Consider the following 25176-nt stretch of genomic DNA (forward strand, 5'->3'; position numbering starts at 1 on the left):
AAGTAAAGTCTCCATCTTTCTTTAAGGCTGCATAATATTCCATGGTGTACATATACCACAATTTATTAATCCATTCGTGGATGTATGGGCACTTGGGCTTTTTCCATGACTTAGCAATTATGAATTGGGCTGCAATAAACATTCTGGTACAAATATCTTTGTTATAATGTGATTTTTGGTCTTCTGGATATATACCTAGTAGAGGAATTGTAGGATCGAATGGCAGGTCTATTTTTAGATCTCTTAAGTGTTCTCCAAACATCTTCCCAAAACAAATGTATTAGTTTGCATTCCCACCAGCACTGTAGAAGTGTTCTCTTTTCTCCACATCCACGTCAACATCTCTGGTTTTGGGATTTTGTGAATTGGGCTAATCTTACTGGAGTTAGATGATATCTCAAAGTAGTTTTGATTTGCATTTCTCTGATGATTAAGGATGATGAGCATTTTTTCATGTGTCTGTAGGCCGTGTGCCTGTCTTCTTCAGAGAAGTTTCTCTTCAAGTCTCTTGCCCACCCTGAGATGAGATCACTTGTTCTTTTCTTGCTTATACATTTGAGTTCACTGTGGATTCTGGTTATTAAACGTTTGTCAGAGACATATCCTGCAAATGTCTTCTCCCATGCTGAGGGCTATCTGCTTCCTCTACTTACTGTGTTCTTGGCTGTGAGAAGCTTTTTAGCTTGATCAGATCTTCAGAAGTGTATTTTTGATGAAGCTTCAATTGCCCAGGGGTCCTCCTCAAAAAATATTTGCCCGGGCCGATTCCTTCAAGAGTTTTACCTGCGCTTTCTTCTAGTATTTTTATAGTTTCATGTCTTAAGTTTAAATCTTTAATCCAGTGAGAGTCTGTCTTTGTTAAAGGTGAAAGGTATGGGTCAGTTTCAGTCTTCTACAGGTTGCCAGCCAGTTTACCCAGCACCATTTGTTAAATAGGGTATCTTTTCCCCATTGAATGTTTTTTTTTTTTTGTAGAGACAGAGTCTCACTGTACTGCCCTCGGGTAGAGTGCTGTGGCGTCACACGGCTCACAGCAACCTCTAACTCTTGGGCTTACGCGATTCTCTTGCCTCAGCCTCCTGAGCAGCTGGGACTACAGGCGCCCGCCACAACGCCCAGCTATTTTTTTGTTGCAGTTTGGCCGGGGCTGGGTCCGAACCCGCCACCCTTGGCATATGGGGCCGGCGCCCTACTCACTGAGCCACAGGCACCACCCCCATTGAATGTTTTTAATAGGCTTGTCAAATATCAAATAATGGTAAGTAACTGGGTTCATTTTTTGGTTCTCTATTCTGTTCCATGTATCTATCGCTCTTGTTTTTGTGCCGGTATCATACTGTTTTGATCACTATTGATTTATAGTATAGTCTGAGGTCTGGTAGTGTAATTCCTCCTGCTTTGTTTTTATTTCTGAGTAATGTCTTGGCTATTCGAGGTTATTTCTGACTCCATATAAAACGATGTATTATTTTTTTGAGATCTTGAAAGTATGACAATGGGAGCTTTAATAGGGATTGCATTAAAATTGTATATTGCTTTGTGGAGTATAGACATTTTGACAATATTGATTTTTCCCAGCCATGAGCATGGCATGTTTTTCCATTTGTTAACATCTTCTTCAGCTATTTCTTTTCTTAGAGTTTCATAGTTCTCTTTATAGAGATCTTTCACGTTCTTTGTCAGATAAACTCCCAAATATTTCATCTTCTTTGGCGTTACTGTAAATGGAATAGAGTCCTTGATTGTTTTTTCAGCTTGACTATTGTTGGTATATGTAAAGGCTACAGATTTATGAGTGTTGATTTTGTATCCTGAGACATTGCTATATTCCTTGATCACTTCTAAGAGTTTTGTAGTAGAATCCCTGGTGTTTTCCAGATATACAATCATATCATCTGCGAAGAGTGAAAGTTTGATCTCTTCTGACCCTATGTGGATACCCTTGATCGCCTTTTCTTCCCTAATTGCGATGGCTAAAACTTCCATTACAATGTTAAGAGTAATAGAGATAATGGGCAACCTTGCCTGGTTCCTGATCTGAGTGGAAATGGTTTCAATTTAACTCCATTCAATATGATATTGGCTGCAGGTTTTTTGTAGATGGTCTCTATCAGTTTAAGAAATGTCCCTTCTATACCCATTTTCTTAAGTGTTCTGATCATGAAGGGATGCTTGATGTTATCAAAAGCTTTTTCTGCATCAATTGAGAGAATCATATCGTCTTTGTTTTTTAATTTATTTATGTGCTGAATTATATTTATAGATTTACGTATATTGAGAACCTAGGATAAAACCCACTTGGTCATGGTGTACAATTTGTTTGATGTGTTGCTGGATTCTGTTTGCCAGGATCTTATTGAATATTTTTGCATCAATATTCATTAGTGATATTGGTCTATAATTTTCTTTTGTTGGGTCTTTTCCTGGTTTGGGGAATCAAGGTGATGTTTGCTTCATAGAATGTGTTGGGTAGTATTCCTTCTTTTTCTATATTTTGGAAAAGTTTGTGTAATATAGGTACTAGTTCCTTTTTAAAAGTTGGGTAGAATTCTGATGTGAAGCCATCTGGTCCTGGGCTCTTCTTTTAACCATTGCGGTATCCTAGAGGTTCTGATAAACTGTGTCTTCATTGTCGTTTTGTTCCAAAAATTTGTTTATTTCCCTCTTAATCTCGTCTGAGACCCACCTATTGTTCAGCATGAGGTTATTCAGTTTCCATGTTTTTGTATGAGTACACAGGTTCTTGTTGTTACCGAGTTCCACTTTTATTCCATGATGGTCTGAGAAGATGCAAGAAATAATTTCTGTTCTTTTAAATTTGCTGAAGTTAGATTTGTGACCTAAGATGTGATCGATTTTGGAGTATGTTCCATGAGCTGATGAGAAGAATGTGTATTCAGTTTTGTTAGGATAAAATGTTCTGTAAAAGTCTGTTAAATCCAATTGTTGGCATGGTTAAGGTTAAATCTAAAATTTCTTGGCTTAGTTTCTTCTTCGAGGATCTATCCAACACCGCTAAAGTGGTGTTAAAATCTCTGAATACCATGGACCTGGAGGAAATCAAGTTGCTCTTGTCCATTAGAGTTTCTCTTGTACATTGAGGTGCATTTTGGTTGGGTGCATAAATATTAATAATTGAAATCTCATCGTATTGAGTCTTGCGCTTAACAAATATGTAGTGACCCTTCTTATCTTTCCTTACTTTTGTTGGTTTAAAGCCTATTGTATCTGCAAATAAAATTGCAACACCTGCTTTTTTCTGCTTTCCATTTGCCTGGAATATAGATGAACATCCCTTCACCCTGAGTCTATATTTATCTTTTAAGGTAAGATGAGATTCTTGTATGCAGCAGATATCTGGCCTGAGTTTTTGTATCCAGTCAGCCAGCCTGTGCCTCTTTAGAGGACAATTTAATCCATTCACATTAATTGAGAATATTGATAGGCCTGGTATAATTTTGGATATCGAGTTTTTTAGAAGACCAGTGCACATTTTTAATCCTTTCACCACTGTGGAAGTTGGAATTTGGTCAAAAGTTTCAGAGTGAGTTTACTTTTGTGGTGGAGTGTTGCGGTGACCATTATGGAGAATAGGTCTGCGGATATCCTAGAGAGCCAGTTTAGTTATGGCAAATTGCTTCAACATATGAATGTCATTAAAGTATTTAATTTCTCCATCATAAATGAAATTCAGTTTACCTGGGTACAGGGTCCTAGGTTGAAAGTTATTTTGTTTTAGGAGATTAAAAGTCAATGACCACCCTCTTCTGGCTGGAAAGGATTCAGCAGAGAGATCAGCAGTCATTTTAATATTCTTCCCCTTGTAGGTTATGGTTTTTTTTTTACTTCTGAAGGATTTTCTCCTTCATATTAACTTTAGTAAAGTTTTGGCATCTCTTGGCATGTCTGGAAAGTTCTCTTTCATAATCTCATGAAGAAGGGCCTCTGTGCTTTGTGAAGCTACTTCATCACCTTCAGGGATCCCTAAAAAGGCGAATATTGTTTTTTTTTCTGAATTATTCCAGAGCTCTCTGAGAGAATGATCCGTTTTTACTCTCCACTTCTCTTCCTTTTTGAGCATTTGGGATTGTTCAAAAGCTTTGTTTTCGATGTCAGAAATCCTTTCTTCTGCCTGTTCCATTCTGTTACTGAGGGATTCTACTGTATTTCTCATGTCATGTAAGTCTGCAACTTTTTTTCTCAATGTGTCTAAATCTTTGGTAATTTTGTCTTCGAATTCATTGAATTCTTGAGACATCTTCTGAATTAATCCTACAATTTCTACCTCCATCTTTACTTCCATTCTGTTGATCTTGTTTGCAATCCAAATTCTAAATTCAATTTCATACATCTCAGCTATCTGTTTGTCTGGTTTATCTGGTTTGCCATTCCTGGGGGAGTTGAATTGTTCTGGTTATTCATGTTGTCAGAGTTCGTCTGCTGATTTTGCCCCGTGGTTGTTTTTCAGTGTTTAGCTAGATGAGCAGGTAAGGTGAAATGGGACTGGAGACTTCTGCGGTTGTGGTTTACCAGCCCTTCCGCTAGGAACTGGGACTGGTGACCGCATCTTTTTCTCTACAGTTTTGCAAAGTACCTGTGCAGTACTACAGTCTGTGACTCTAGAGGCCTGCTTGGTGTAGAGGGGGTAGTTGGCTGTGTCTTGTATTCAGCTGATCTCTGTCCAATCCTAGTGAATCAGTGACTCTGGGTTGGAGTCTCAGCTTTGGAGAAATACAAGCAACTAGGACATTCCTTCCCCCACCAGTAATATCTGGAAGAGGATAATCAAAACTTCTCACTACAGCAAAACCTGGGTCCCACCTTGGAGGGTCCTTGGGTAATTTGTCCAGTTCAAGAATTCCAGACCAATTGTTCCAGACAATCCACACACTCTAGCTGGAGAGTTCAAGAGGACCCCAGCTACTATAGATATTAGGGGTCTACTGGCAGCACAAGTGTGATTTGACTGCCCTTGGTGCTCTGAGGGGTCAGAAAGGCCCGTCCAGTAGGAGGTTTAGAGCCAGGGGGTTGATGTTTCTTAACCCACCTTCCTCGTCACTCACCACCAGACTTTGGTCACCCCAGTCTCTGATAATTCCAATGGCAGTCTCTGTTAACCCAGTCTTTGTGGCCCTGTTCTGTCCAGTAAGCAACTGTGCCAGGGCTATGTGCCTGACAGAGTCAAAGTGAGGTCGTTACCTCCTCCTCGTGGTTACCACAGTCTGCAACCATCCAGCAGGGGAAGCTGAGGTGTGCCTGCCTTAGGTGCTCAATGGCAGGTGAATAAAGTCCACCCGAGCTCAGTCCAAATCTGAGGATATCCAGACAGCAAAAGAATTTCTCCCTCAGCCACTGCACCTCTGTTGCTGCTGTTCTGTAGCTCTGGAATCCCTATAGGGCGAGGTCTGGTTCCCTCTAGCAGGCCACAGAGTTTGGAAGATGACTCTCCAGAGTTAGACCCCAGCAGGATCACTCTACTAAGGCTGAAGTTGGGTGGGTGGTGCCTCTTGGGTTCGCGCACCTCAGCAGTTTCCAAGCCTCCACCCGCAGTGCAGGAACCCAAGCTTCTGTCTGCTGCTGAAATACTCTTTTTGGGGCAGGGCAGTCACCTTTCCCTCTATGTCTTTCTGTACAGTTACTTGATTCACAGGTACGGCACAGCTGTATTGCCACCGTCTATGCAATGCCCGGTCCTAGCCAAAAAATGTAGACATTCTGGATTCTGCAGGAGTTGGATTTCTAGACTGCCAGGCCCGGGGTGGGGGTGGGGGGTAGACTGAAGGATCAAGGTGGCAAGGAAAATATTTGTTCAAATTTTCTGCCAGACAAGGGAATTCCTAGACTCACAGCAGGGGCTCTCTTGAGAAGGAGTCTCAACTTCCAGCAATTCCCTCTGGTGGGGTGTGGAAGGAGAGCCTCAGTTTATCGCTCACCAGTAGAGATCACCCAGTAAGCATGCAACTCTCTTAGGGAAGGGGACAGCCACACAACCTCCTTGGGATGAGATCTGTACCTGAAAATAGTTTCTTTGGAGTCGAAGCTTGCCTCAGCAGGGAAGACAAGCAATTATTTATCTTATCTCTCAGCTCAGCTCCCCTCCTTTAGATTTGTTTGGTTCTTTCTGGCCGTTATCTCTCCCTCTGGACGAAAGCTTCTGTTGAGAGCTGGCTCCAATCAGCTGTCATCCCCCATTCCCCCTTGTTCTTATTAAATGTGAAAATTGGAATTAGGGAAAATAGCCAACCCGAGGATTTAGCAAAATGCCAAACACATTGAGACCAAATGAGCAAATAAACAGATAAAAAGGCTACCAGACACACAAGCCCACAGATGCATGAACACTCAGAAACACATAGACATACAGACAAAAAAAAAAAAAAAAAACCCAACTACAGTAGAAATAATGATAATCGTAAAATAATTGAGAAAAAGAAAGAAAAAAAAACCTCGAAAAAGCCATTCACAATAATTGAGAATATTGATAAGTTAGGTAGCATTTGGGGTATTGAGTTTTTTGAACGTCCGGTGGACATTTTTAATCCTTTTGCTACTGTGGAAGTTGGAATTTGATCAAATGTTTCTGAGTGAGTTTACTTTTGTGGTAAAGGATTGCGCTGGTCATCATGGAGGATAGGTCTGAAAATATCGTGGAGAGCTGGTTTAGTTATGGCAAATTTCTTCAACATGTAAAGTATTTCTCCATCATAAATGAAACTCAGTTTAGCTGAATACAGGATCCTGGGTTGAAAGTTATTTTGTTTTAGGAGATTAAAAGTGGATGTCCACCCTCTTCTAGCTTGAAAGCTTTCAGCAGAGAGATCTGCAGTCATTCTAATATTCTTACCCTTGTAGGTTATGGTTTTTTTATGTCTGGCTGCTTTCAGAATTTTCTCCTTCATATTAACTTCAGTGAAGTTAATTATGATGTGCCTGGGGGATATCTTATTCGGGTTAAGATATCCCCCAGGGGTTATCTTAATTCGGGTTAAGATATCCCCATGCCGGGGTTCTGAAACTGTCTGCTATCTGAATTTCAGAATCTATTGGCCTGTCTGAAAAGTTCTCATTCATTATCTCATGAAGTAGAGCCTCTGTGCCTTTTAAAGCCTCCTTGTCACCTTCAGGAATTCATATGGCGAATATTAGTTTTCTTTATGTTATCCCAGAGCTCTCTGAGAGAATGATCTGTTTTTGCTCTCTATTTCTCTTCTTCTTTGAGATTTTGGGAGCGTTCAAAATCTTTCTCTTCGATGTCAGAAATCCTTTCTTCTGCTTGCTCCATTCTGTACTGAGGAGATTCTACTGTATTTCTCAGATCTTTGAGGGCTGCAAATTCTTGTCTCAGTGTGTCAAAATCTTTGGTGATTTTGTCTTTGGACTCGTTGAATTCTTGAGACAACTTTTGAAATGCTCCTTGAATTTCTAATTCCTGCTTTGCCTCCATTCTATTAATCTTATTTGCAATCCAAAGTTTGAATTCGATTTCTGACATCTCAGCCATCTGTTTATGAATGGGATTTTGAGTTGTATCCACTGTATCTTCCTTGGGGGGGGGGAGGTTTATCTACTCTGGTTATTCATGTTACCGGAGTTTTTACGCTGATTCTGCCCCATGATTATTTTCCACTGTTTGGCTAGATGAGCTTCTAAAGTGAAGTTGGGTTGGGGGGCCCTCCTCGAGTAGCGATTAACCAGCCCTTTGCCCACAAGCTGGGACTGGTTTCTGTACCTTTTCCCATAGAGCTTTGCAAAGGACCTGTACAGTGCTATATGGCCTGAGGCACTGGGGACTTACTTGGTGTGGTGGGGCTAAGTAGCTCTGTCTTGTTTTCAGCTGGTCCCTGTCCTACCCTAGTGAATCAGTTACTCTGGTTTGAAGTCTCAGCTGTAGAGAAATACCAGAATTTAAGTCACCCCACCCCCAGGCAACAACTGGAAAAAGAAAATCAAACCTTCCCGCAACCACACACCCAGGGAACCACTTTGGATAGTCCTTGGGTGATTGGTCCAGTCTGAAAGATCCAAATCAATTGTTGCAGTCAACACCCAGTCTCAAGTGAGAGAGTTCAAAAGGTCTCTGCTAACTAAGTATCAGGGGTCTGCTGGCAGCTCTTGTATGACTCATTCTGGTGCTCCATGGAGTCAGAAGGACCCCCTTAGCAAATAAATTAGTCTGGGAAGATTGACATCTCCTTCCCCACCTTGCACCTCTGTCACACCAAGTCACTGTAACTCCATAGGGCAATGACCCAGTTCCCTCCAATGAGCAGATGCTCTTCCAGGGGTTCATGCCTTCCTGAGTCTCAGGGAAATCTATGTCTCCTCAGTCAGGCATCCACACTCTGCCACCATCCGGCCGGGGGAGCTGAGGCCTGACAACCTCAGGTCGTTAATGAACGCTGGGGCCATTCACTCAGTTCCAGCCATTGGTATTGCTGACACTTATATTTTCGCAGAATTGATGATTCTGCCCTGGCCATATTCCCCTGCAGACTAGGCGCTGTTTGAGTTCACAGAAACTACAACTCAGCCCTGGCACGCCGTTTCCTGGAGCTGATGTGTCTGTTTCTGCTATAGTCTGTGCTCTGGCATGTGCAGTTAGAGCTCACACTCGACTCTTGAGTTCCAGCCTCTGGCTGCCTACCTTTGTCTCAGCTATGATCCCCTGAGGACTGGGTGCTTCTTCAGCTCACTTAAGCAGTCCTGGCTCAGCCTTGCCATGGGAGTATGCCATCTCTGTGTACTTGTCTTCTATTCTCCGTCCTCACTGTGCTCTGCCCAGGCTGGTACCGCCTCAGGCATACCCTTTACTCGCGGGGCCTGTGTTCTACGAGTATCTGCCACTGGAGAGGATGCCCAGGTTTCTCTGGTTGTCCAGAGAGACAGGGAGTGTCTCTCCAAAATATCCCCAGGGGTGTGAGCCCTTTTGTTCCCGCCACAGCTGCTGCTCTGTGCCTTGGGGCACTGCCTCTCCCTGTCCTGCATGGTTCCTTCAGTTCTTACCCCCATGCCATCTTCTCCTTACCCCTGTGCCGCAGAATCAGCACAGATCTGCAACAGCACATGCCCTGTCCGCACCTCTCAAGAACATGCCCAAGAATCTGGATTCCATGGGGCACAGGCTTCCAGACCTCGGGTGAGAGTGGAGGGGAGTGCTGTGAGTTCAGAATTGCATATAGAGAATATGTATAGTTTTATATAGGTTTAAGTGTGCCAGGAGAGTGCCATGGCACCATAGTAGGGGAAGGAGGTCCAGTTTTTAGAGATTCTCGTGGGATAAAATGGGAGGATGTTTGGACTCTGCTCACTTGTTTGTAGAAAGTATACTGCTAGCCATTCTCTTGGGGGAGGGGACTCCCATCCAGTTGGCGATGGATTTTTGAACCTATTGTTTGTATCCTTGGGGTCACAGTTCACCTAAGCAGGCTTGATGTACGTTCTTCAACCTTTCTGGATGGGATCCTCTGTGGAAAGCTGGTTCCAGTTGGCCATCTTGCCTCCCAAAATAATTTTTTTAAGGTCTGATAAATTTTAGATAAAGGTAAGGCCTGCAGAGTTGAAGGGTTGAATTAACACTTGAATGAACACTTCAATAAAATGTCCAATAAACCGTTGTATCTACAAGGCTAGAATTCATAGAAGTGGTCAAATCAGTAGAAAGAAAAGTTGACACTTATTTGCATGTAATTGTTAAAAAAACATTTCTTTAGCCCAAAGGATGCTATAGCTTGGGAAATACTCAAATTTTATGAAAAAACAGAAGGAACGTGAGTAACAGCTTCCTTGCAACTGAGCATAGTGAGACTGGGGAGAGAAGACTCTAGGCATATCTGCCTGGTGGAATCTGCCCAAAAACAAACCTTGGGGACACAGGGAGTCAGCGAGAGACTTCTGGACCCCATGTGGAGTACAAAAGCAGTGGAGAACTGGCAGTTGGTTGTGTGAGTTTGTTAGGTCTAATCCTACTGGCAGCTTCCTGTACCAAAAGGTCTCATTGAAACCCTAGGCCAGAGTCACGGTAACTTAAAGAGCAAGAGGAAGTGAAAGGAAAATTAGGGCAAGGAAATAGATAAAAGAAAAACGTTCACTGACAGAATTATGGGACTTTACGAAGTGTTTAAACATACGAGTTATATGTATCCCAGAAGGGGAAGAAGAATGCCCCAGGGGAATGAAAACCACACTGGAGAATATTATAAATGAAAATTTCCCAGATTTCACCAAAAATTCTGACACACTCCGTTCAGAGGGATACTGGGCTCCAGTGCGCTCAACTCTAGCGGAACTTTTCCAAAACACCTTGTGATGAACCTCTCTAAAGTCAAGACAAAAGAAAAGATTCTGTAGGCTGCCAGGAGTAAGCACCAGGTGACCTACAGTGGCAAATCCATCAGGGTGACTGCAGACTTCTCTAATGAAACATTTCAAGCAAGAAGACAATGGTCATCTACCTTCAATCTACTTAAATAGAACAATTTCCAGCCCAGAATTCTATATCCTGCTAATTTAAGCTTTAAAATTGACAGAGAAAACAAATCATTTCCTGGTATGCAAACATGGAGGAAATTCGCCACAACCAGACCAGCTCTACAGGAAATACTTCAACCTGTTCTACACACTAACCATCACAATGGATCAACAGCAAAATAAGAACTCAGAAATTAAAGGACAGAACCTAACTTCCACAGTGATGGAAAAGATAAAACTAAGCAATGGACTCTTATAAAATAAGATGAATAGAACACCACCACACAGTGAGACTCTGTCTCTACAAAATAAAAATAAAAAAAATAAATAAATGGGACTTAATTAAACTGAAAAGCTTCTGTACAGCAAAGGAGACAACAACCAAAGCAAATAGGCATCCTACACAATGAGAAAGGATATTTGCATATTTTGAATCAGACAAAAGTTTGCTAACTAGGATCTATAGAGAACTCAAATTAATCCACATGAAAAAAGCCAACAATCTTGTATGTCAATGGGCAAGAGACAGCCACCCTGAGATACCATGTATCCCCAGCGAGAATGACCCACATTACAAAATCTCAAAACTGCAGATGCTGGTGTGGATGTGGAGAAAAGGGAACACTTTTACACTGCAAATAATACAGCCTTTTTGGAAGGAAGTATGGAGAAACCGTAAAGAACTCAAGCTAGTCCTCTCATTTGGTCCTGTAATCCCATTACTGGGCATCTACCCAGAAGGAAAATATCCTTTTATCATAAGGACACTTGCACTAGACTGTTTATTGCAGCTCAGTATATAATCACCAAAATGTGGAAACAGCCTAAATGCTCACCAACCCAGGAATGGATTAACAAGCTGTGGTATATGTACACCATGGAATACTATACAGCCATTTAAAAAATGGAGACTTACAGACTTTGTATTATCCTGATAGAAGTGGAACACATTATTCTTAGGAAAGCATCACAAGAATGGAGAAGCATGAGTCCTATGTATTCAATTTTGATATGAGGACAATTAATGACACAATGGGGGAGGGGTAGCAGAGAGAGAACGAAGGAGGGATTTGTGGGGAAAAGAAAGAGCAGAGATAAGGGAAGAAGGGAGGGGCGTGGGGCCTTGGTGTGTGCCACACCTTTTGGGGCAAGACACAGTTGTAAGAGGGACTTTACCTAACAAATGCAATCAGTGTAACCTGGTTTCTTGTACCCTCAATGAATCCCCAACAGTTAAAAAAAAAAAAAAAAAGGGAACAATTAGAAAGTAGAAAAAAAAATGATATTGTAGGGCAAAACCCACATAGTAGAGAACGTTAATAAAATGTCTGTAATATCCATTTACTTAACCACTTGTCTTAAGCAGCTCATTTTTTAAAAATATGGTTTAACTTTTTATTTAAACTTAAAATGTTTTGAATTTACTTCCCAGTGTAGAAAATAGACTTTATTAAACCCAAATGAAAGCAATTGCTTTTATTTTATCAGGTGTTGATATAGAAGCAGCTCGAAAGGAAGAAGAGCGGATAATGCTGAGAGATGCAAGGCAGTGGCTGAACAGTGGTCACATCAGTGATGTCCGACATGCAAAGTCTGGAGGGACAGCTCTTCATGTTGCAGCTGCTAAAGGCTACACAGAAGTTTTAAAGTAAGTATTGGTCTTTATAGTTGTTTTCTGCTTTGGTTTGTTTTCTTGACTTCATTGTTTTCCTTCTCAGAATACCTGCAGACATTATTTTCAAATAATTTATAAAAGAGCTCTTGGATGTCTGTTTTCAGGATGAAAGAGAAAACTACCCTGAATATGACTGATTTGTTCTAAAGTTCTTTCACTCTCAAATTTTGATTATTCTACTCTTGTTTTTCTCAGTTGCAATTTTCCAGTAAATTGAATTTAAGTGTAAACCATTATATGTTATTTTTTGGACTAATACTTCACTACAGAGTCATTTGATCCTGCTGAATATTTATTTACATGTATTTTATCTACAGTGTAGTTTTCTTTTTACTACATGAATGCTGGAACTCAGAGTGCTGTTAGCATATTAAATATCAAGCCATAAGCAACTTTGACTCTATAGGGCTGTATGTTGATCAGGAAATTTCCTTAGTACAATGCTGCTTTATGTCATGACACTTTTCCTCATGCAATGCAAAAATGATGGCAACTGTTTAAAACAAATTGTTCAGTGAATAACTTTGATTATCTGTATGTGAAAAGCATAAGATTGGCTCTCAGCAAAATCTGTTGCGTCCGTTGTATTGCTGCTTATCCACTTGGGCTTCTAATGTCAGTCTGTCTTCCCTGTTCCCTCTTACCAGTAAAAACAGCAAAGAGTAAGTGGGTTACCCATTCCTAAGTTTCCTCCTCTCTCTTTCAGTCTCTTTTCAACTTCTAAGAACAGTATACTAGTCCTGCCTTTTAATTAGTTTTCTTGACCCCCATCTGTCGCTCCCTAATCCAGAACTTTCCAAACAGATCATGCAGCGAACTTAGTGAGTTGCCAACAGTATCCTTTTTAAAGAATAGAAAATATCAGAGAGTATTGCCTATAAGAAAGGTAAGACTTGCTTCTCAAAACTCTTGTTATAAGCATGTATATGGTTGGTGGATTGCATTATAAAATAGGTTTCTAGACTGCTTCCACATGTTCTTTGTAATTATGTTATTTGGGCACCTAAGCTTCTTCCTTAAGAAGAAGATTCTCAGTGGAAAGCAGAGTAAATTTAAACTCCTGAATTGAGTACATAGATTCATCATCTGGCTACTGTCTGCTCTTTTCCGCTAAGGTACCACTGTTGGTGTTCAAGTGTTCATCATGCCGTCTGTATGTATCTACTTGATGTTGTGTCATGATGTCATAATGCCTACTCTTGTTTCCGTCTTATTTATTATCTCTTCAACTTAAAGGCAAATTCTGTTTGATCCTTTGACTCAGCTGACAGCTCTTAAGCATGTGAAAAAAATGCTCAACTTAATTCATAATTAAGGACAAATAAAAACTATAACAAGTTACGTCTTTTTATCGATTCATTTTGACAAAGATCAAGATTTTTAGCACACGTTGTATTGACAAGGTGTGGGGGAAAAGGCACTCTTCCATTACTAGTGTAGGTATAAATAGAAATTGAGGAAATTCTATCAAAGTAGTGGTTATTCTTTAGCTCAGTAGTTGTACCTGTATGAGTTGTTCCAGAAGTAAGGTATGTGCTAACAGCATTGTTTGTAGTGGGAGTAGGAGAATGATACAGTAAGTTATGGTATATCCTTTCACTGGAATACTGTGCCACAATTAAAACAAGAATTAGAAACTCTTTTCATATTATTATGGAAAAAGAATTAATATGTATTATGAAATATCAAAATCAAGAATAGAAGAATATATCATTTGTTTTTTTAATTAAAAATTATATTTGCATGTACATGCATGAAATCGTTTGGTAACGATCCAATCAAAATTAATAGTATGGTTATTTGGGGGAAGGGAAAACCAATTGGCTGAAGGTCAGCAGTGGGAGAATAACTTGCATAACTCGTGTATATCCTTTTATTCTTTTTTATTTTTGAACCCTGTAAGTATATTATGAAAATAGTTAAATACATATATGAAATGAAAAACAAATAGAAGTGGTATGGTTCAAATATAACCTTCTCTCCATCTCACCTCTCCTCTAAACACTCAGTTCTTTTCAATTTGATTTTGGTACTTTTCAATTTTATAGTCCCATTGCATTTGCATCACAGAATCAACCCCCAACAATTGATTTTTGTTTTACTTTGGTCCTCTGTTAATAGCTCCTTGAATATGGGTAACTTTTTTTTTTTCTAAGTGTCCTGTAGGGCCTTGCATATACAAAAAATTGTGTGTGTTGAAGAAAATATATCTACTATCCTAACTCTCTCTTCCCTCTCCACACAGACTCCCTAGTACTTACTTAGAATTTTATGTTGCTCAGTATTAATTCTCCCAATTAATAAAGTTTCTGGTAATATATATGTTAGCAGAGATAGTTCTTTAACTTAAATCTTTGGACGTATATCTGTTAGTCTTTTCTTTAGATCGTGGCTCTTAAATGTTGATCTGCAGACAGGCGTTAAGCAGTGATATGAGAATCATATGAGGGGCTTATTAAATATATAGATTGGCAGGGCCCATTCCCACTATGCTGAAGTTAATTCAGTAGTACTGGAGTGAAGCTGGGGAATTTAATTAAAAAAACAAACAAGCTCTCAAGATGGTTCTGCTATGGGACCAGCATTGGATAGCTTAGATAGAGCTACTTTAGACAGTGTTAAGAAATAGAGGATTAGTGCTTTTAAATAAATAATTGAAGGGGGATTATATACATTAGCTGTCACTACCACCTCCTATGGGTTAAAAAAAGAAAGCCTTTCTCCAGCTCAATATCCTGGAAAGGTAAAGGTCAACTAGATTTCATGGATTGTATGTAGTGTTTGTTCACCTGTGTGTGGACAACGGCTGAGATGCTATGTGCAATTTATGGACTCTTTCTGCTCTCTGTGAGCTTAATTTCTAAATAAAATAAAGATTGATGTCTACATGCAGTTAAAATGGCATACCGACATGTATACAACTGTTTGCATTATATTGAAATATAGTTCTGTTTTCTAGCTTATTGATGAGTGGAGTATCTGCTTCCTACTGCAACAGAAAAATAATCTCAACTCTTGACTCCTTTGAAAATGTGTTTTGCTTTGTTTCCTTTGTTTTTTTATTTTTGGAGAGAGAGTCTCACTACATCGCCCTTGGTTGAGTGCCATGGAGTCACAGCTCATAACAACCTCAAACTCTTGGGCTTAAGCGATTCTCTTGCCTCAGCCTCCCAAGTACCTGGGATTACAGGTCCCTGCCACATTGCCCGGCTCGTTGTTGTTGTTGCAGTTGTCATTGTTGTTTAGCTGGCCCTGGCTGGATTCGAACCCATCAGCCTGGGTGTATGTGGTGACCTACTGAGCTATGTGCACCGTCCTTTGTTTCCTTCTTAACATACTGCCATTTTCCTTTGAAATTTTCCTGTGCTACATCATAAAGGTTCATGAAAGCTTTGACAAACCAGTTCCTCAACTGCAAGGCAGTAGAAACACGACAAAATAAGCTTGTTTGATTCCAGTATATTTTTAGAAGACATTTAATCTAAGATGACATATCATGTGGACACCTGAAGATAGTCCTGTCAGTAAATCAGTTTTACATACAAATCGATCCTTTATTTATGGACCTTATGTTGAAAAATGATGTGTTGTCTGTGAAATTTTTACTCATAAGTCCTATTAACAAGAATTAGTCAGTGTCATGCCATACCATAAGACTCAGTCAAGGAATTAGTTAAAACTGCATTATTAGAGGAATGACTCGAGATCTTTTTTTAAGTGTTTTCTGAGAATTGCTTTGTTTGCCCCAGTTAATTTATTGAGGGGGAAGGGCTTGAAGTCTGAAAGAAATACGTTGCAAATTTTTGTTGAATAGCATGGTGTAAAGTTCATGATGGTATTTGCTTATTTCTACATTTTAATGATTATCTAATTCGCTATAATTTCTTTAGACTTTTAATACAGGCAGGCTATGATGTTAATATTAAAGATTATGATGGCTGGACACCTCTTCATGCTGCAGCTCATTGGGGTAAAGAAGAAGCATGTCGCATTTTAGTGGACAATCTGTGTGATATGGAGATGGTCAACAAAGTGGTAGGCCTTTAAAATCTATTTTAAATATTTTAACTTGTAGAAATATTGTTTTAATCTGAAAGGGTTATAAGAATATTAAAAAATTGTGTTTTTTATCAGCTATATAAAACAACATTTTATCAGTCGATTAATGGTTTAAGTATTTTCATATGAGTTGGTTCTGGTCTTGTTCTACAAAGAAAGTAGTATTCCTCTTTCAGTAATCTTACTACCACACACATAGAGTACAGTACATTTGGGTACTTGCATTGATAGTATAGTCTCTGGAATTCATAAATTATGAAAATTTTGCATTTCCATTGAAATGTTTTTTGCCATTGCTATGAATTACAAACATATCAGAGGGTATTTCTAATTCTCTTTAGCTGATTGGGTAGTGAGATCAATCTCACAGTAAGCAAGGCTAGTAAAAACCATAAAGTTTTACACTGAATAGGATCATTGAAATGCAACATTTAATCTTCTAGTTTTGCAGATAACAGTTTAGTAAAGCCAACCAGTTAGGTAGAAGGATGGAAGGAACAAATGCCATACAAGTGTATTTTTACAAAATCATGAGAAGACTCAAGTTATCAAATTTCTTGTGACAGTACACTTTTTTCCTTTACTCCCTTTCAGATAACATCAGTCAGTAACCAGTGTCACCATTATTCTTCAAGTCTCCTCCCACTCCATGTTGTAGATGATAAGTATTATGGAAAACATAAAACATGCTTCCTCTAGTGATCTTAATTAACCTTCACTTCTATGGAATGTTTCTGTATATTGCATTTCATAGAATAATGTAGTAGATTACTTAGAAGTTCATAAAATGATCTCATCTTCATTAAAAACAGAGCCATCTAATTCTTTTGTATCCATTAATATGGGTGCTAGTGCTTTTCTCCACTAACTGCAATCTCTAATGGGGGAACTGCCAGAGGAAGACAGTAAATACAACATACCATATGCCCAAGCTTTGCCTGTGGGAAAATGGGTGGAAGTTGAGGGACGTGGTACAGACTCAATATCCTAGTTGCTGGCGTAAAGAGATGAAGAAGCCCTCCGAATTCCTTTGCTATTTTTGGAATAGATGTGTATTTTCATTAATTGATTTAAAAATATATTTGAATTTTGGGAGACCAAGGTGAAGGAATTAATTAAACTACAAGTTTGAGATCAGCCTGAGCAACGCAGTGAGATTTCATCTCTGTCTACAAAATGGTAAAATTGGCTGGGCCTGGTGGCAGGTGCCTATAGTTCCAGCCTTTTGAGATGCTAAGGCAGGAGATCACTTGAGTCCAGGAGTTTAAGGCTGTAGTGAGCTGTAGTGGTGCCACTGCATCTAGCAGGCGACAGAGCAAGACCTTATCTCCAAAATATATATATATATATATTTGTATAAGAAATCTGCAGGCAAGAATATTATAGGAAGAGGTAAAAATCTTCAGGTAAGTTAAGATAAAAATTGTTTGAGAATGAATGACAATGATCCATCTGTGGGTATAGGTTTGCACTTACATGAAATTTTAGTCAAAACTTCTAATAATTTACCTTCTTTGTTTTTCATTATAATAGTTATTTTTAAATCAGTATTAGAAGACAAATGTTGATCTATTTAATTTTAAGTAAAAGACAAGCTAATTTTAGCTATACAATTCATGTTTCCTTTCTTTTCATGTTGAAATTCCCCCTGCAGTTGAATTTTTCTGCAGATAGTAGTGAATATCTATTATCCTCTGAATGTTGATGTCTATTTCTCTCTGTCTCTCAAACAGTGCCCCCTAAAGACCACTTGTCCACTCTTGGATTGTGCTAATAATTGATTTATTTAGCAATAGTGGTTTCCAGATAAGGACCAGAAGAAATTTATTAATTGAAATCGTTTTCCAAAACGATTATATCACTTCTTAAACATGTTATGTTTCTACTGCCAAATCTAGTGAAATAACATAGTATATAGTATTTATGAGAAGAAAATCATTTTACTTGCACCTGGCTCATCTAATTCCTTGCCATACAGTTTATTGTATTGATACCGTAGAACAAAGAGCACATAAAAATTATCTTGCTTTATTTCCTTTTATCTCCTTATTACTGTAAGAGCAGCTCTTTAAGTCACCCTAAATTTTATTTACTATACTCATTCCATCATTTCAGTGGATCTTTATGTGATTTTAAAAGAATTATGGCCAGGCACAGTGGCTCATGCCAGTGATTCCAGTACTTTGGGAGGCAGCAAGGTGGGGGTAGAGAATTGCTTGAGGCCTGGAGTTCGAGATCATCCTAGGCAGCATAGCCAGACCCCATCTCTACAAAAAACTAAGAAAAATTAGCTGGACGTGGTGGTGTGTTCTACAGTCCCAATTATTGGGGAGCCAGAGGCAGGAGTCTCATTTGAGCCAAGGAGTTCAAGGCTGCAGTGGGCTCTGATCATACTAGTGCGCTCAATCCTGGGCAATGGAGAGAGACCCTGTTTCTCTCTCTCTCTCTCTCTCTCTCTTTTAAAATAATTAGAAGTATGCCAATAAGGTTTTCTTAGAATATTCTGGCTTTCAATTTTCGCATACTTTCTCAACTCTGTGAGGTGAAGAGTTTTGTACATTTAGGAACATAATTGGAGAAATTAAGTAATTTTCGTAAATCCCTTGCAGTTAAATGGGTTTTTTTTTTTTGAATTCTGCTAAGTTCTTTGTAACTTATTTTTAGTTTTAGTTCTTCATATGTTTTATTTTACTACATACTAAACTATCAGGATATGAAAATATATTTTAAAATTTTTGTCAAGATACTGTTTTTCTTTTAAAAAATCAAGGTTTAAAGACTTAATAGTGAGGAGCTACACAATTATATAGCATTGTAAAGGCCTTGGTGCCATAAATATGCCCAAATATAAGCCTTTTTCTTCTCTCTCTCTTTTTTTTACCTGAGAACTTCTATAGTAATATAAGGTATTTTTGTAAGACTTTGCATTTTATAAATTTTAATAATTTTGTAACTGTGTATTTAAGTTAGGCTGTCTCCTCTGTTTTTATTGACCCCATTTCAAAATAACATGTCATACTTCATGTTCAATCATAAATTACATTTTCTTAAATGTGTAAGCCTGCCTGTATGAACTGATCTTATCATTTGATTTTAGTACTTATAAATTGAAGATTTTTACTAAATTTCTTTTTAAAATGATATCAAATTATTTAAGGGACTTTCCAAGTTTGGAAGAATTCTTTAGTAATAGAAGACATGATTTGAGGAAATAATATTGTATTGTACATGTAGCAAATCATAGAAAATCTGAAAATCTTTATACATGAAAGTGGAGAAAATGTTCTAAAAATGAATAATTCGAAATTTGGTCTTGTTTCTTTAACTTTCTTGCGAACTGTAAGATTTTCTATCATTTTAATTCACTATTATAAATTATGTGATACAGACTTTAAATATAAAGGTTCCTTAATTTATTAAAAATAGTTGTTTTGGTAGAATGTACCTGAATATTGTTTCTTCTTAAATATTAACTAGGATGCTTTTCTGGTGGGAGTTTTTATTAATGCATTAAGACAATAGTTACCAGATAGCTTTATAACTATCATTATAAAGATTTAAATGAATAACTAAGCTACATGTATTTCCGCTATGAATGAGCACAGGGATTTCTTTTTATCCTAATTTTGTCCCAGCTTGTTCTCTATACGACAAAATAATAAACTGGTGCAGTGGAGACCTCATTTCTATTCCCACTTTCCCTTCATTAACTTCTTGACTTTGGGCAAATACGGGGCATTTAGGAGCCTGAGTTTCCTCATCTGTCCAATGAGAATCTATAGTAGTACTCGTCCCACTACTTAACTGGTTGTTGTAAAATGAAGAAAAATCATACCTGCCCGCAAAAGCAATTGTTAGAATAAGTGAGTAGAGAAAAATGGAAAGACTGTCAAGTTAGACTTGTCTCTAGTGTGTCTGTGGCTCTGGTGTTTTATAAATGTATTGAACTGATTGTTTTAAGCAGCCTTTTTTCCCTTTAAGATAATTCTCCTGATTGATAGAGTTCTTATTTTCGTATACCAGCATTGTGTTCTCCCCTATGGCTTCCTGGTTGCTTTGAGTGCCTCTGCTTGTATTCATATACCACACTGTGTATTACATTAGTAAAGCACAGTAGCCTTATGGTAGTTAAGAATCAAATAATGTTCTTAGCTTCTGAATTGCCCTATAGTTTGTTTAAAGAGCCTGTATAAATTTGAGTTAAGTTGATAGCTATGCTTTTTTGAAATTAGAGAATTCTCTGTTTATAGCCCACATTTTCACTCTAGTTTTTATTCTCTATCAGCTGCTGTTTGCAAAGTAGACTCATTAATCAAGGGAGAAAGTGAAAAAGGAAAGGTTAGTAAGGTGATCCAATTTCTTACTCTTAAAAAGGAAAAGTCCTTGGTTATTAAAATAACCGTATTGTGTTTAACTGCTGCAAAAATTTAATTACAATTCTAAAATGTTCAAAGTGTATTTCATTCATGGGAAGGCATGATAAATACTTAATACTTTAAAAGTACTTATTTCTATATAATAACATGATCTTGAACACAGTTTAATAGTATAGCACTGGTAATGTTTTAAATTATACAAAGAGTATAGTACTGCAAAACTGGGGGTTATATGTCCTGCACCTTAAATTTTGAGCCAGTTATTTTATTTCAGAGTAGTTTATTCTTTGGGTATTTAATTCTTTACTCTTAATACTCAAGGTTGAAATGGGAGGACAGTTTATTAAAGCTAAAAATTTTTATCTTTGACTAGATGAGGAAGAATATATTGCCTCTCAAATTCCTCCTGGAAGACTTTCTAACAAGAAAAGGCAAATATAAGAAGGGTTTTTCAATCTTGTAAATTTTTAATACACATACTCTTTTTTTCTGTAAAGCAGCACTTTATGTATTTTTAAGGTAAATTCACACCTGTTGGATACAGTGCACCCAGGGTGAAGGGCACATTTACATATGTAACTTTGACTCAATCTATACAAAAACAAAGTATTAAACAAAATATGCTTTTTTGTTTACATACTTTGTGTATGTAAACATTCTGGGGAAAAAAGATATATTTCATAGACCATACCTTTGCATTTTATTAACAGAAATTGGAAAAACTAGCTCAGATATTTAGTAGCTTATAAATTTGTTCGATAGTGTTTGGAAATACCTTCTTTCTGAGTACATACTAACATCTCTGATGTTGGTGCTAGAATTGAGGGTTGTAGTTTTATTTGTTTTAAAATGGAAAAAGGTGTGATTTTTTTCAAAACCATTATTACCCATTCTTTGTTGTGATATAGGAAAGAAATTGAACTTTCTTTCAGAGTGATATATTTTCTAGTTTTTTTTTTTTTCCCCCTGAGGAAGTGTCACACACTGGACAACCTACAGGGGAGAATATATTTCAAATAATGAACTTTTGGCATCCTGAAAACTTGTACCACTGGGGTTCTTATAAGGACTCGTGTTGTTTCAAATTTTCTTTTACACATTGAATTAAAATAGATTGACAGATGTTCATCTGGACTGATTTTTAAAATTAAGCTAAACCTTTAGTTGGCTGAATAATTCAGAAGTTTAGAAATATATTTTTTCATTTTTATTACTCTACCAAAAATTAAGTTTTAGGAGTTCTCAAAAAGAAATAAAGTTTCAAAGGTTAAATTAGCCAGTAATTTCACTCCTGGGAAGGCATTTCTTTCAGTCCAAGAAAATGAAAACAGATCTCTGTACAAAAACTTGTACATGAATGCTCATAACAGCATTATTCATTATAGGCAAAAAGTAAAAGCAGGTGTCCAGTTGATGACTAAGTTAAAATGTGTATATTGCGCAATGCAGTATTAGTCATCAATAAAAAGAAATGAAGTAGTAATTCATGTACAGCATGGATGAACCTTGAAAACATTGAGGAGTCAGTCACAAGGGACCACATGCTGTGCACCCATGTCTGGTATGAAATGTCCAACATGGGCACAGCTATCAAGACAGAAAGTGAATGAGTCGTTGCCTTAGTCTGAGGGATGCAGGCAGTGAGGAGGGGCAGTGACTGCTGAAGGGTATGTTCTTTCTTTTGGGAATGAGGTGATAAAAGTATTCTAAAATTCATTATGATAATGGTAGTATAACTCTATGAATATACTTAAAACCATTGAATTATATACTTTAAATGGGTGATTGTATGGTGTGTGAATTATATCTTAATAAAGCTGTTAACAAAAAAAGGGAGAGTGTTCTCATCTTCTCTCTCAGATGGATTTCTCCTTAGTGTTGTGTGTAACATGTCATAACTACAGAAAAAAATGTTATCAAAATTCTTTATATAAAATTATACAGAATTACTAAAGGCATTATATGATTTATTGACCTTTTTATCATCACCACCCTCCTTGTTTACTTTCTAGGGCCAAACAGCCTTTGATGTAGCAGATGAAGACATTTTAGGATATTTAGAAGAGTTGCAAAAGAAACAAAATCTGGTATGTTTGATGACTATCTAAAAATTGCCCAGGTTACTGAATTCTCTTAATAGCTTTGAATTTCAGATAGTTAAATTATTCTTGTGATATTTTGTACTTTTTGATTTTAAATTATTCCTAGCAATCAAACTAAATGATGGAGAAACAGAATAAAGAGGGAGTGGTGATGTCTACCTTTCCATGTAGCTTATCCCCATTCTATTTCCTTCTTTTGCAAAATGAACACTTATATAATACTTGTATATGTATTCAAAGATACCTTGCTTTTTAATTTCCTAAGATAATTTTGTCTAAAAGGAGGAGCCTGTAAAATCTCAGCTTTCTCTAATAGCAGGCCCTAGATAAGAAAGGAGTTCTAAAACTGGAAACAGTACCATCAGCTATCCTAAGTGCTGAGTAGACATTGATTTTTTTCAGTGAACTAAAGTTGGAAGATGTAAAAAAATCCATGCAGTCCTGCCTGGAGTTCTTTAATTCTATAGTCCAGAGGTGTCTGACCTTTTTTCTTTTTTGCCACACATTAGAAGAATAAGAGTTGTCTTGGACCACTTACTAAATTCACAAACACTAACAAAAGCTGTTGAGAAAAAAATCTGTGCATGATTTTCATGATATTCAACAATCTGCATGTGGCCTGTGGGTGGCAGGTACAACACCCTTGGTCCTTTTCCTTCTTTACCCAAACCCTTTTCTTTTCAGGTAAAACTTTAATCTTTGTTTTGTGTTTGAAACACTACTTTGTTATTTTAAACACTACATTAATATTATTTTAATAGGATTCTTATTTTTCTTTGCATCATTTTATATAAAGCTCCATAGTGAAAAGCGGGATAAGAAATCTCCACTAATTGAATCAACAGCAAATATAGACAATAATCAGTCACAGAAGACCTTTAAAAAGTAAGTAAAATATTAAGGTAGGTTTTATTATTGTTATGAATGAGTTGGCATAATGCATGATTATTGTGGACCTGGGAAAAACTAATGTATTTTCGCCATTTGTGTGTTTAAAATCGTATGAAAGATATTTTCCCTTTACAGCAAAGAGACATTGATTATTGAGCCAGAGAAAAATGCATCACGTATTGAATCTCTAGAACAAGAAAAGGTAGATGAAGAAGAAGAAGGAAAGAAAGATGAATCTAGCTGCTCTAGTGAAGAAGATGAGGAAGACGACTCAGAATCGGAAGCTGAGACAGGTAAAATTTGAAGAATAAATGCATTTTCACTGAATTTTGTTAAAGTAAAACAAGATCACACTTAATTTTAAACTTTTCAGACTAATTTACTACTTGTTCAGATACCTGCCAACCTAGTAAGTTACCATACAGTGAATATCAGAAAGTTACTTACAGTCGTTAATTTATTATTCTCTGATTATCTGGAGGCTCTTGTTTACCTCTGCATTTTGCCAACCTATGTTGGAAGAAGGTGGGGAGGCTTCTAAGACTCCCTTATGATTGTACAGAGAGGTTGTGAATGGGTTCCCAGCAATTCAAGAATGCTTCTGTTGCTTTCTGAGGCCCCAAAGCCCAGGAAGCTGGTCCCAGCAACATCCTGAGTTTTCATACGAAATAGTAGAGGAGGGACTAAACCAAGAACTTTCTTGGAAAGGTGTGGGGGGATTTGCTTCCTTTTGAGAAATTTTAAAGATACAGAAAAGCACAACATAGCAAACATTCATGTCCCCAACTACTAAGTACCTAGTGCCATCTACAACTTAATAGCTACTGACATTTAGTCATAATTGCTTCACATTTTTAAAAATAAAATTAAAACGTTACAGTTGTCTTTGTTTGCTACCACCTGCCCTAATCCATTTCCTTTTTCTTCTTCCTAAATGCAATCTCTATCAGGAAGTTTTTCCTATAATTTTAAAGTCCATTTTAATACTATTTTATGTATACATTCATAAGTAATATATAGCAATTATAATGTTGCCTTGTGTTTTTATTTTTATGCTTCAGGAATTGTTAGACATCTTGGGTTTTTTACTCAAAAGTTACATTTTTTACATTTGTCCATAAGTCTTTTTCTGTGAATTTATCTATTTACATAATTTTCTTTTTAGTTATTATTCAGTATTCTATTAAGTATACTCATTTTCATTCTCATGAACATTAACTTTATTCACAGTTTTTTGTTGTTTTAAATAGTGCAACAGTGATGATGCCTCCTTTGTATACTTACTTGTAAGAGATTCTCTAATGGACTGAAATTGAATTACTAAATCATATGGTATACACATTTTAAGTTTTCAACCAAATTGCTTTACAAAGCCACTGTAAAAATTTGTATTCTTTTTTATTTTTTCCTATCGAGAATCTGGTTTCTGTGGGATTTTCCTTCTGGGCCACATTTTTATAGATTTTGTTTATCAAATTGCCTTTATTATTTCTTTATCTGTATCAGTTGATCACTGGAAACTTATGAATGTAATGTTACCATCTTTGAGTTGTGTAACTTGGCATTTTAGCACATAAATTTATCAAATGAAAGTATTCTATTTCCA

At 37.3% G+C, this 25176-nt stretch overlaps 1 protein-coding gene across 5 annotated transcripts in view; it reads left to right on the forward strand.

The window, feature by feature from the left end:
- The window catches only part of PPP1R12A (protein phosphatase 1 regulatory subunit 12A), a 161815-nt gene that overhangs the window by 81495 nt on the left and 55144 nt on the right, over positions 1-25176 (forward strand). For all 5 annotated transcript variants that reach the window (XM_053583006.1, XM_053583011.1, XM_053583008.1 and 2 more), the window contains exons 4-8: positions 11956-12115; positions 16033-16177; positions 22590-22664; positions 23476-23564; positions 23706-23863. In XM_053583006.1, coding sequence (XP_053438981.1) covers positions 11956-12115; positions 16033-16177; positions 22590-22664; positions 23476-23564; positions 23706-23863 — 627 coding nt within the window. The remainder of the gene's footprint in view (positions 1-11955; positions 12116-16032; positions 16178-22589; positions 22665-23475; positions 23565-23705; positions 23864-25176) is intronic.

The sequence above is a fragment of the Nycticebus coucang genome, chromosome 3, assembly GCF_027406575.1.
Source record: "Nycticebus coucang isolate mNycCou1 chromosome 3, mNycCou1.pri, whole genome shotgun sequence".
Classification (NCBI taxonomy): Eukaryota; Metazoa; Chordata; class Mammalia; order Primates; family Lorisidae; genus Nycticebus; species Nycticebus coucang.